The 14218-nt window shown below is 32.0% G+C and overlaps 1 protein-coding gene and 1 long non-coding RNA gene across 3 annotated transcripts; both read right to left on the reverse strand.

Annotated features, from left to right (window-relative positions):
- Positions 1-1067: 1067 nt before the first annotated feature.
- Positions 1068-4895, reverse strand: LOC130943484 (putative receptor protein kinase ZmPK1). The gene is made up of 2 exons (XM_057871377.1): positions 2403-4895; positions 1068-1483 (listed from the first exon to the last, which is right to left on the reverse strand). Coding segments are annotated over exons 1-2 (2478 nt in total). The 5' UTR covers positions 4879-4895; the 3' UTR covers positions 1068-1481.
- A 7494-nt stretch (positions 4896-12389) lies between these two features.
- On the reverse strand, positions 12390-13713 carry LOC130943639 (uncharacterized). Of its 2 annotated transcripts, XR_009071860.1 has the most exons (4): positions 13548-13713; positions 13061-13117; positions 12735-12979; positions 12390-12643 (listed from the first exon to the last, which is right to left on the reverse strand). It is a non-coding gene; the product is annotated as an uncharacterized LOC130943639 (long non-coding RNA). The 2 variants fall into 2 exon arrangements; XR_009071859.1 differs by having other exon boundaries at positions 12390-12979.
- Between the last annotated feature and the right edge of the window lie 505 nt (positions 13714-14218).

Genomic DNA, 14218 nt, shown 5'->3' on the forward strand with positions numbered 1-14218 from the left:
TGATCATCTACCTTCCTAAATCCTAATGATGTATTATTACCTCTTATTTGAATAAATTTAAACTAACTCAAAAGTACCCTGATCTAAATAAATAAAGAAAAAGTATAGGTAGATAATGAAAATATTAAATAATGTAAATAATTGATATATCAGATATTTAATTTACTAGGTGTACAAATGGTTATTCTAATATTAAGATTTATGTGAGTAATTTGAAGTGTAATGTATTATTTTTAAAGGAGACTACTTCGATAAAGACACTAAAAATGTCTTTTTTTTCTAAGACGTTTACATGTGTCATAATATTATTAGACATCTTTATTAAACTGGTTAATAATTTAATTTTTAATAAATCAAAATAAAATCGGTTATTATAGTAATAATAGTAAACCCAATTGTCCGCATTATAATTATTAGATCTGATTTGATCCGATCGATTTATACAATCTAAATCGAATCATATTTAAATTTTTTGATAAAAAAAACAAATATATCTCTAATTTTTGTTTAAAAAAAATCATGATCAAATGGATTATGTAAATTGATCGGTTTGACCAAATCTGATAATAATTGAGTTTATTGTTATTGTTATAAAAAAAATTGATTTTATTTTAATTAGTTAAAAAATTTAAAAATAACCAGAATAATAATGCAATACATAAATATCTTTATAAAAAGACATTTTATACATTTTCATGGGACCATTTTTTATCTTTAAATTAGATCAATTTTAATGGCCGTTATTTATATTGTTCAAAAAAAAACATTAGTTAACTCGCATAACCCATAAATAAAAGGTGTTTGCTACGGTACGATGATAAATTCATATGTACCGATACGTTTAAAATATGGACAAATAACAATAAGACATATAGAATTTATTTTCTACCTTAGCATTTAATTTTTTCTTTTTTAAATATATAGTATATCACCATTTTTACTAAAATACCCTTTTAATTAAATAAAAATAAAAAATATTTATTTATTTAATTTTACAAAAAGACTTAAACATCCTTCTTTTATTTGATTAGATAAAAATATCATTTTAAATTAATCAAATTTTAGAATTCAATTAACCCTAATTTTATATTTTCAAATAATTGAAACAATAAAACAAAAATATATTAAAAAAACAAAAAATCAAAATTATTCTTCATCTGGGTTAAACATATTAAAAAAACAAAAAATAAATTATTCTTCGTTTGGGTTCAGAAACCCTCTCGTTCGCGCTTCTAAAGATTTCAGTATTCTTCATCTTCTTCTCTCCTCTTCCCCTTTTGCTCTTGATATAGCACTGGGAATTCTTCATTGCTGCAGCCAAAGCTCCTTCCATCATCACAATCCTTTTTGTGTTCTTCGAATCTTCTATCGGCGTGTTCGGCTTTTATGCTCAACTTTGATGGCACTGCTGGATCATCATCATCATCATGGAACAATGCACGGCAATTGAGTTCATCAAGTCCTAGTGTTAGGTTCCAAATTCCTTCAAGAAAAAGGCAAAGGCATCAATGAGCTTAATTAATTTCTATTTTTGAGAGTTTCATTTCCAGAGTCCTAATTTTTTCACTATGTAAATGAAGTTAATAGCAATCAATGTAAATGTCATGTCTTGCATTTGATTATTGGCAATAGATTTTGGTTTTAGTTTAAAAAAGGTTCCTTTTTTGTGTTATGTTTACCAAAAATAATTAGTCTTTAGATGCTAAATTTTGTTTATTGTTAACAACAAAAACACCCTTGTGCCTGTCACAAACACAATACTAATTAGTATTTAATTATGATATTCTGTTATTGGCTCTCTTCCAATGTACCAGTTCAAGGTAAATGAAGGAGGAGAACACAAAGAGATTAACACAGACTGTGTCATCTGTCTTGGAGAGTTCAAAGAAGGGGAGTGGTTGAAACATCTTCCAAATTGCTTCCATGGCTCCCATGTTCGGTGCGTGGATGAGTGGTAGTGGTTTCGGTCTCATTCAAGTTGTCCTCTCTATAGAGCCTCTCTCTCTTTTTTTAATATGTTTAACCTAAACGAAGAACAATTTTGATTTTTTGTTTTTGTAATATGTTTTTGTTTTGTTGTTTTAATTATTTGAAATTATAAAATTAGGGTTAATTGAATTTTAAAATTTGATTAATTTAAAAGGATATTTTTGTCTAATCAAATAAAGGAAAGATGTTTAAGTCTTTTTGTAAAATTAAATAAATAAATATTTTTTATTTTTATTTAATTAAAAGGGTATTTTAGTAAAAGTGGTGATATACTATATATTTTAAAAAAAAAATTAAATGCTGACGTGGAAAATAAATTCTACATGCCTTATTGTTATTTGTTCATATTTTAAACGTATCGGTATGTATGAATTTATCATCGTAGCAAACACCTAAATAAAATAGCTACTAACAAAGTAGGAGAGTTTTTCCATGGGGCTGAAGCATCTCCGCCACTTGGCTCATGGAGGGTCTTTGATTCATGTCATCTTGCACACACTGCAAAGCCACTTTGACCAAAACCTCAACCTGCGAAATCTCATATTCCCCTTCCAATTTAGGATCCGCAATAGCCTCAACCCAAAACTCTGTCTTGGGAGCACCGTTGATGACGTCACTCACCCACGTCACCAACCGTCGCTGCTCAATTCCGCGACTACTCAAATCAAGACTATGAGTCTCCATAGCGCTCTTCCCCGTCACCATTTCCAACACAACAATCCCGTAGCTATAAACATCCACCTTGGAAGTTATTGGAAGATTGTAAACCCACTCTGGAGCCATGTACCCACGCGTCCCTCTTATTCTTGAAAACCCAGAACCCGCACGCTCGTCTCTATTCAGAAGCTTCGAGAGCCCGAAATCCGCCACCTTGGGTTGGAAGTTGGAGTCTAGAAGAATGTTCTGCGGCTTCACATCGCAGTGCAACACCCATTCCAAGCACTCCTCGTGCAAATAAGCAAGACCTTTTGCTGTTCCAACTGCAACATCAAACCTTTTCTTCCAATCAAGCGTGTTTGAAGACAGATAATCTGCCAACGAACCATGCTCCATGTACTCATAAACCAACACCCTGTGCTTCCCTTCAACACAGTAACCCCACATGTCAATCAAATTCATGTGGTTCAACATCCCAATGGTGCTTAACTCAGCTAGGAATTCAGCTTCTCCTTGATTCGCCTCGCTGCTGAGCCGTTTGATGGCAGCAAAACGATCATCGTCTAGTTTTCCTTTGTACACAACCCCTCCGGAGCCTCGACCAATCTCATGGCTGTGGCTGAATCCTTTTGTCGCTCTTTTCAGCTCAGCATAGCTGAATCTCTGGAATCCCGTAGCGGAAAGGAGTAGCCGTTGATCTTCATGATCAGGCTGCTTGTTGGTTCTGAACAAGAAGAACCACACAGCCAAGATTGCTGTCAATTCAAGCGCCCCTACCGCGCTGGCGAACCAGAGCAAGAAATTCAACGTGGAGTTTCTTCTAGGTTTCTGGTAGAATCTATCCAAAGGTTGAGACAAACGAGAAGAACATTCCATTGGTGAATGTTTGAGAGGCTTCTTGGAAGACAATAAAGTTTGTTTCGGCAATTTCAAATATGTGTCTCCACTGAAATCAGGAGAATCTCTTCCGTTAAGCCAAACTGTTTTAGGGTAACAATTATAGGTTCGAATGGTATTGAAACTGAGTTGAAAACCTTTGCAATTATCGCAAAGTTGCGTGCATATATTCCGGCATTGTATCAAGCTTGCAACGTTGTAAACTTTGCTCTCATAGCCATAAAACTCCGTGCTTGGAAGAATCACAAAATCTATGGCTGCGTTCTTTTTTCGACTGCAACTGAGTTGTTCTTCATCAAACTCAGGGACGCATCCTTGGGTCCAGTCATTGGGATCCTTAACCTTGAATCCTTGCATGCAATAGCAAGTTCTGCCATTAACAGGATGATAAGCGCACAAGCTATTTGCTCCGCAGAGGCCATGAACGGTACAAGGTGTGTTAATGGCTTGCCATGTTACCTCCCACATCTTACGATTCTGGTTGAAGCTGTATATACGCGGGTTTCCATCAGGATCCATGACGAGCTTTCTGTGGAGTGTGGCGAGGTAATCGGTGGAGTTGGATTGGAAGCCATCGGAGGATAAGAAGGCTCCGTAAGAATCTAAGAGTGCGATTCTTGAAATATTGAAGGTGGATCTTCCGTTAGTACTTGCAGTGTTATAGGGGGTTGGCCAGTACACGCTGGAGATGTTAGGGCCTTTGTAAAGACACTTGAGGACGTTGTCGGTGTCGAAGAAGAGCTTGTAGAATCCTGAGGAGAAGTTTGTTGTGCTTCTTGAAGAGACAAGGAAAGCTTGATCAGTTAGTTTTTGACCGGGAAGAAGGGTGTCCGTTGGTGAATCGAAGCTTTGCCAAAGGACGGTTCCTTGTGAAGTTTGGAGAAGGAGGTTGCCGTTATTGTTGAGCTTGAGGTGCAGTTGGGAAGAGGAGGATGTGGTGGTGGACCAGAAGGGGGTTCTTCCGGCGTCGATGAGAATAAGGTTGCCGGATTTCAAGAGAGAGAGAGTTGAGGATTTTCCGTTGACGGGTTGGTCGCGGTTGGCCATCCAAACTGGGGTGGGTGTTTGTGACCTTGTGAACATCACGGAGAAACAGAAAGCGTTGTCGCCGACTTGGAAGAATCCGGCGGAGAAGTCACCATTGGCGGAGACCAGGATGTCGGTGGTTGGCTTCTCCACGGAAAGAGAGGAGCCTTGTGACAGTGTGTCTTTGGCCGCTGCTGGCGCAAAACAAGTTAAGAGCAACAGCAGGACTTGGATAGCCATTGCTTCTTTAATTTGCCAAATTAAGGAACAATAATAATCAAACTGACGATAGGATATGAAGAAAACCATATGTTCTGAACCAGATTCATACATATATATATGCCTGCGGCCTGCGGACGTTTCATGTTTCAACTTTCAACATGCCACCATTCATATATGCTCACGTTTTTATTTATTTATTTATTTATTTACCAACAATTTAACTTCTTCAACAAATATTATTATTTTTTGTGAATACTTGGTTAATAATAATAAATATATAATTTATATTTATATTTATTAAAATTTTATATACATAAATTAATATAATTTATACTCTATCTTTTTTAAAGTTTATACACATAAATTAATAACAACAATTTAATATTTATGTTAATATACAACTAAAATTTATTTATTAAAAATAATTTAATATTTATGTTAATCAAAAGATGACAAAAAATACTACAATTTTTTTTAATTAGAATAATGTTGCATACTTGCATAAAATATTAGAGGACTATTTTTTTGTTATTATTTTAATTGTTAATTTAATTTTTTTAGTTTAATAATTTAACAATATATTTTAGTCTATATATTTAAATATTAATAATTAATTAATAATTAAAAATAATAAATTATGGAAATTTTTAATATTTTTTTTATTAACTTATTGTCTGATTATTATTTTTTATTTTTTCTTAGACATGTAACTTATTGAGCTGGTTATTTTTTTAAAATATATCTATATATATATATATATATATATATAGTTGACTGACTGTACTGTATGTTGCTTGTAAGAAATAATAGGACTTTTTTCCCTCAAAGAAAAGTAGAAAACAGACTTATATATATATAGGATACATAAACTAGAATAACCATTGTTTTTCATATAACGATCACCTGATAGAAATTAGGGTGCTGAACTAACTGATTTCTAGTTTCTAGAGAGAAATAGGATTTATATGTGTGTGCAAGTTGAGAACGTCTCAATACTCAATATTATGTTCATCGATCATATTTGAACTTCGAATTCTGGAAGCAATAATTTGACTAATTGTCTTTTATTCCCCTTATTCTAATTAAGTTCTAATTGTTGCCTATGAGTAGAGTAAAAGTTTCTGTTAAGTTTATTTAAAAAAAAAAAAAAAAACCCTCTAATAATTGAGTTGGGTCGGACGTCCATATATAGCCACCCTAAATGTCCAAATTAAATTTAATGATTAAATATTACACAATGTGGCCTAGTGCAAACGATATGTAGCTTTATTCGGGAAGTGGGATTGGGATTATCTTGTACTAGTGGAACATAAAATTATGAAAAAATCTAGAATCAATATTTTTATTAAAATTTGGATATTTTTATAATTCATATTGCATTTTTATGAGTTTACATACCCTTAAATAATGCTTATGATGGAACACCGCAATTTTAAGTCTAATTTAAAAATAGACCCGTAATAATTAATTTTAAAATAGGGTCTCTTCTTATTAAAATAACAGAATGAGACCTAAATTTAAAAAAAAAAACTAATTAAATACAAACTAATCATAATTCTTTTATTATTCTAAAAAAATATTAATAATTACTTTTGAAAAGATATATTTTAATTAAACAATCAGTATATTTTTTTTTACATCAATACAAAAGGATAAATTCTATTTTTTTTTTTTCCCTAAACTCATTTACAGTCGTAACTACTAGAGAGTTATAGTGATTTGTCACAAATTCACAATTCTTTGTCCATTTAATAAACTCATCACTACTGCATATTCACATCTAAGTCTAACTATCAATATTCTAAATCATTTAAACAACGTTCAACCCCCAAGAGGCCCAGACAAAACGTGCAAGTCTTATTTTGTGCAGGAATAAAAAATTAAAGAAAGAGCAAAAACAGCAAGCTCTCGCTCGTGAGGCTGCAAGGTGCCAAGGTGGATGAAATAATGATTGTGTGAAAAAGTTAATTCCAAAGTAGAAGTTAGAAAAATATTAATTACACAATTTTTAATATCAAATCAGTTCCTAAACTTTTATTTTATTAGATAAATTAAATTTTATATCATATTATTTATATTTATAGAGGTATTTATCTAAAAACTTTAAAAAATATTATTAATTGTTATATCTTTTATTAAATAATTACAGTAATTTACTTGTCTAATTTTATTATTAAAATTTGATGGGAAAATTAATTTATTCAATGAAATAAAAAGTTATAACTTAAAATTTGTTAAAAATTAAATTGCTAGACTAAAAATTTTCAAAAGACCGATCTCGCATTTTATTCACACACACATATATATATAGTACAAATAATATATTTTAAAAACTTTATAAACCCTAATTTTTCCTGGCCACAAATTTTCACCAACTTCACGCGAAGAGCCTAGCCATCCATCCCAATTCTGTGGTTAGTAGAATTAGTGAGCTGAAAAAGAAAAGTTCGGATATTCATCTTATACTAACTTTATTTTTTTACTAAAAATAATATGATAAATTCTTCCCGTAATATATGAAGTATAAATAGAGTTAAAAGATTATAGGACAAAATTTATGACCTTTGGAAATTAAGAGTTTATCGCATATAACTATTATCTACATAAAGATGAAAGATTAATATTCTGATCTATATTTATATATCAGAAAAATATAAAAACATGATAGAATGAATGTTATAATTCAGTGAATAAATAATATATTCATAATCTAAATGAAAAAAAATATAAATTATATCAAAATAAATCATGAGTTTAGTATTTATATAAAAAAAATAGAGTTTATAGTTTAAAATTTAATATACATACTAAGCGGCTCTATCTCTAAAGATAATCCTTTCTTCTAGTGTATTTGACTATTCGAGTGGTTTATCAGATCTACACATTAAGCACATTAAGCTAGTATCATTCCTGCTAGTTGAGATCTAAGCAGGATGCATCTACAAATAATATCGCCATTGATAGCTACGATTTCTTTTAATTAGAACCTCCAAAATTTAATCAAAACATAGAGAATTCACTATAGAAAACTCACCGAATACTATCGAATTTATTGGTAGAAGAAAGAATAAAACCTGCTAGTAAACTTATTATTACAATCAAATTTAGTGTCGGACATAATCTGACGGTAATTGTCATTAGAAGCTACGGCAAATTTGTGGCGAAAAAATTATGTTGGTTGCGGATAATTTTACTAGTATATTTGATGTCACGCTCGCTTTCTAATTTCCTGCCAAATCACCGTCAAATTTTTCTCCTGGTAAATCTGATGATAAATTATTAATTTATATTTATTTAAATAAATTTACTGACAAATTAACTGACAGTAAATTTTTTTTAATCTGTTCAAATATGATAGTCAATAATTAATAGTCGAATCTTAATAATAAAAATCAAATAGTATTTTTATTGAAAATAATAATAATAATGTGAAATATAAAGTGTACGTATAGAATAAAAGCTTAAATAAATAAGATATAGTCAAATAAAGCAAATCAAAATTCTAATCACTACAAATTTTGATAATCATTGTCATCGTCATCCTCCTAGTCCTGTCGAAGCGGCAGTCTAAGAGATGACGTTAGTGCTTATCCTAACTACTGTATAGAGAATGAGGAGCGCCCTCCAACAGCGCTACTACCAGCGTGCATCTACTTATAGTATATCGTTATCTGTTTTTGTATCTGCAGAATCTGCTTCAACTTCTATATTTATATCTGAACATCTCTTGCTGTTATGTATGCAAAAATTTTACTATATCTCTTCTTAGATAAATACAACTGATGAACTTGATTATGAAGACTTTAGGTGAGATTTTAAACCTGTTCTCATAACCTTAAATTTTTATTAAATATAATATATACATATTTAATGACAATGTAAAAGAATAAGTCTTAAATTTTTATTAATTAGAATTTTGCATGTATAGTAATTTTTTATTATTTTTTAAATAAAAAAATAAAAAAATTATTGGCCCCTACTGAATTTTCTCTAGCTTCGCCCCGCTAAGCACGGAAATGCGATATGTAAAACACTAAGTATAATCATAACAACAATTAATAGGAAGAAATGCATAGTGGCATAATGGCATTTAAAACACAAAAATAAACCATACCAAGTTGGAGAAGAGGCTCATTACTTAGACTCACATCACACATAGAGAGGCATTTGATTACACAAAAGTTGAATTCAATGTGATATGCAGTGATAAAATAACTTATAGAACTCTTAATATAAAACTAGCAAGGGAGAGATATATTGGTACTGAGAAAGTCTAATATGACAATAACTTAATTTTTGTGATAATGAATATTTTGGGAGACTAATTTGCTTTATAATGAATAATTTTGGGACTAATTTGTTTAACAATGAATATTTTGGGAGACTAATATGATAATAATAGCTTAATTTATCTAATAATGAATATTTTGGACTAAAATTGACTGCAATTTGTCCAGAAATCAATTTGTCTCTTTCGTACGCGTAGTACTTAATATCTAACGTAACAACATAACGTGATATGTAAAATAGTTCCGTTAGGAGTTGACAGAGTACAGTGGACCAAGAATCAACATGACTTACGAAGTTAAATATTGTTGGGAATAAGACACCATTCTCCCTTGAGAAAATACCTTTGACAGAGAAATAAAATAGACACAATCACAACACAAGAATTTAACGTAGAAACTCCAAGAAATAGGAGAAAAAACCACGGCCATTGTCAAATGACAACCAGAGATTATCACTATGTGAAAATTGTTACAACACATAGACTTCTTTCTCTCTAACAACGGCACCCCAGTACACCCACACTCTCTCAAAGAAAATATTTAACTAAATCTCACAACACTCTCTAATCAAAGAGTATAGAGGAAAAGAAAAGTCAGATACAAGCTTTAAGTATTTCCGACTGGTGCAAAAAATATGGAGAACTTAGCCTCATATTTATAGCCTAGGCCACCCACTCCATTTGCTATCCTAAGTAATGTGGGACTAATTCAACCAAATCCTAACAATCTCCACCTTGATTGAAATAGTCACACATCTTCAGCTTCCATTGTCAACACCGACAATGCTTTGCTGCCATTGTCTATACCGACAATGCTTTGCTGCCATTGTCTATACCGACAATCATAGTTCAGAGAACTATCATACTCCACCATGAAAGTATACTCACTTGGAATTAGACCACTCCAAGCATTTCGCCTTGGTACAGATCGAAATCTTGCTGAAAATTCATGGTGCAACTTCCAAATTGGCTTTTCCTAAAAGTTCTTCAGCCATCGACATAACTCTGCCACACACCTTGCATCTCAACGCCAACCAATGCCCGTGTGCAATTGTGGACCCGATTGCCACAACTTATCCTTATACATGGCAGTGCGGCAATACCATGAGGATACTTCTTGTCTTCAACACCTTGTGCAAACCTGATTGTATCAACACATCCTTGACTTGTATTTGTCACAAGCCAAAATTGATTCTTCCATCAAATTTCTCTATTTCAAGCTTCAAAGCACTTGAATATCCTGACATTGTTGCAACCGTATACTAGAACAGTATAACTCAACTGTAGACCGTGCACTAGGAAGGGTCCCCAGGAAAGAAAGGTGGGTCACAATGGACACACTTAAATACCAAGTCTTTCCTTAGTCAGAACCTTTCCAAACTGCACTCTCACAGTGTCACATTGCCTTCCAGCAACAACAACAGCAACCAAAGGTCAACCTCAAGTTACAGGACAAAATTATTTTCTGATGTGAAAGGTCAGACTAGGCTGCAACCACAGAGCATACTAAGAATAAATCCCACCAAACCGAAGCTCTGATACCATTTGTTGGGAATAATGCACAATTTCCCCTTGAGAAAATACCTTTAACAGAGAAATAAAATAGACACAATCACAACACAAGAATTTAACGTGGAAACTCCAAGAAACAGGAGAAAAAACCACGGCCGTTGTCAAATGACAACCAGAGATTATCACTATGTGAAAATTGTTACAACACATAGACTTCTTTCTCTCTAACACCGGCACCCCAGTACACCCACACTCTCTCAAAGCAAATATTTAACTACACCTCACAACATTCTCTAATCAAAGAGTATAGAGGAAAAGAAAAGTCAGATACAAGCTTTAAGTGTTTCCGACTGATGCAAAAAAATATGGAGAACTTAGCCTCATATTTATAGCCTAGGCCACCCACTCTATTTGCTATCCTAAGCAATGTGGAACTAATTCAACCAAATCCTAACAGAAATTAACGTATCTAATCCGAAATTTTTTGAAGACCAAAATAGATAAATATTCTATTTTATTTTAATATAAAAATTAGATATTTTTAATTAAGTCTTTGTATTATACAAAAAATTCTTATCGTTTATATCATTCAGTATAATAGCTTGATTACAAAATTTCAAAAATAAAAAACATTTGTTTAATATATAAACACTTGATTAAAAATTGTTCAATAATTACAAGGATTTGATTCATAATACTTTTAGATATGATAAATTTTTTAATTTTAAAGTCCTAAATAAAAATTGAGAAAACCTTTATAATATATACAATTTAAAAAACAAGTTTTCATTTATTTAAAATATTACACTATCATTGCTATTGTGTAAAAAAACAACAATTTTTAAAATATAAGACAAAAAGAGGTTTAAAACTACATTTCACCAACATTAAGACAAGAGAGTCTAAGTTCTTAGCATCCAATTTTCTTTCTAGATTGAATTTTCACATTGCGAACAATTAACTTAGCTCAAATTTTGCACGCTATGAAGAGTTTTCATGTCTTTTTTGACTAAATTTCCAAATTGTTCTTATTCATTTTGATCTCCAAAATTTAAAATTATCTATACTGGTCTTATAGATTTAAGTTTGGGCACCATTGTATTTCCTCGACTCTTTACGGCTATGATTAAATAAATGAAGTACTGAGATAATACCCTTCCTGCCATGCTGGATAATGAGTAAACGACATCGTTTACTCTTGACGCCCAAACAAGTCAGAAACGTCGTCCAAGCTTGATGCCCAAATAAGTCAGAAACGTCGTCTAAGTAGACAACACTGGTAGTAAAGACTCAAAAGTCTGACTTGTTTAAAAGAATTGTCTACTTGGACAACGTTTCTGACTTGTTTGGGTTCCAAGAATAAACGCGTCCTTTACTCATCATCCAACATGGAAGGAAAAGTGCTATCTCAGCATTCCATTTGTCTAGTCATCACCGAAATAAGTCGAAGGACCACATTGATGCCCGAACTTGAATCTAGAGGATCAGTATAGGTAATTTTAAATTTCGGGAACCAAAATAGATAATCGCATAAATTTCAAGGACCAAAAGGGAGATTTAGTCTTTTTTTCTTTTTTTGAGGAATCACTTAGTCAATGTCTTATTTTAGCACATTATTATTTTTTCTTATGCATAAAGACATTTATTAAATTGTTTTCAGTAATGATACCTAAACAAACATGAGTAGGGAGTGAACCTTACCAAAAACATAAAGAGAATAGACAAACATAAATCAATATTTGACAAATTAATGTGTTCCAAAACATGAGAAGATTGGAAAGACATTTATTTGGTCACTCTTATGGACCACTTCTCTGGATAGTAAAAAGAATATGAAAATCAGTTTTCAATATTTTGCTCTTACATTGATACAGAACATGATTTCCTTTTGTAATCTGCCTAAGGTTTCATTCATGTTCCATATAAAATGATGAACAAAAAATTGATACTAAAAGAAAATGGTACAAATTGCCCTAAGAAAGTGGCATCATCACTCTGTATCAGTCAAATCTGAACTTCAATTCTATAATGTTGCTTCAAATCCGTTTTAACCTGGTGTGCCACCAAAAAATGACGGACGACATCAAATGACAAAAAACATGAAGGGTACCTCCATAACTTTACTATTGATTTGTTTAGTTACCTTCACTAAACTTATTTGGTTGCATTAAGCTTTTGAACTGCTTCAGATGCTGCAGACGCTGCTTTGTCAAAACTTAACTTTTGCAACTCATTTGAAAAACTTTCAGCATCTGCTTCACTAATTTTGTATAGACTATGGTGAGTATCAGGGAATGAACCGTTCATCACGTCTTCTTTATACTCTAGTAAGGCTTTATTGATAATGTCTCCGACACGAGTATATTGCTTGCAAAATTTCGGTGTAACCTGTAAAAAGATAGATCATATCAATTTTAGCCATGAATCTTATAACGACTTAAAGAAATAATTTGTTTGAAATTGAAATACCTTTGCATGATGGGGTGTTGAAGCATACCAAGATCATCATGATAAACTATTTAGCACCTGCATTAGCATAAAACTGAATTTGAATTCCTCATTTTATATTTAATCATCTCAAATGATTGAGGGATGATCAGAATATATGTCCTATCGATAGCCACAAGTGCTCAAGTGACTCAAGATTATAACATTTTCTCCAACTCAATTATGTTTAGATACATATATACCAAAGTGAATAAAAATCATTTAATAACTGATCATGATACAAAAGGCTCAATACAGCAACTTGATGAAGAAGAAATGCTTACAAATAAACTCAGGTCATTTTAAGTTTTTACCAAAAAAGTTTCAGCTATTATCATAAGCCAATCATCTTGTACAAAATTTCATCACAAAGGTTATTGAACTCTCGAGTTTCATGAGTTGAGTTTTATGATTCAATTTTACCTATGTTCTATGAGTTTAGGTGAACCCTTGAGTTTGATAAACTTACCTGTCCACTACAAAAGGCTCCGGCCCCAATTCCAATAGTAGGAATTTGAAGTGCTGCTGTTGCTGTAGCGGCCACAGGCGCAGGCAAAATAATTCAGAATCATCACACACTTTCCTGCTAGTCATTATTTTAAGCTACCTTTTAGAAGGTAATAATAGAAAGCTAATAAACTTTTTTTTTTATCTGTAGCAATTATGTTTTGTAGCTAAGCTAAACTATGATAAACAATGCTTTAGTTTCTGTGATGAAAATAATGAGATATAGAGGGAGGTTCAGACTTCAGAGTGCATTATTTTTAAAGATAAATAGATTGCAATAAAGAAATAATATTCTTGAAATTTATAGTATGAAATGAATTGTTGGCATGTAGCTAGTGAGATTCGCACTCTTATATTTTACTAGAAAGAGGTTAATAGTGTAGTGACCCGTGAACCTATTTTTGGGGCTATTTTGTCATGTTCTTTTCAACTTGTATATTTATGTTGGTTCCTAAATTGATGGTACTTAGTGTTCCTTCTGCAATGTGTGAATGATCAATTCATCAAGCATGTGCTGTGCACTCACCTTATCTCAGTTGGACTATCCATCTCCTCATCTTCACAACTTTACACTCAAAATCAAAATCATTCATTCCCTGCTTCCAGCTTATTGTAACTAACAGAAGTTATTAC

The sequence above is a fragment of the Arachis stenosperma genome, chromosome 8 (assembly GCF_014773155.1).
Source record: "Arachis stenosperma cultivar V10309 chromosome 8, arast.V10309.gnm1.PFL2, whole genome shotgun sequence".
In the NCBI taxonomy this organism is placed as follows: domain Eukaryota; kingdom Viridiplantae; phylum Streptophyta; class Magnoliopsida; order Fabales; family Fabaceae; genus Arachis; species Arachis stenosperma.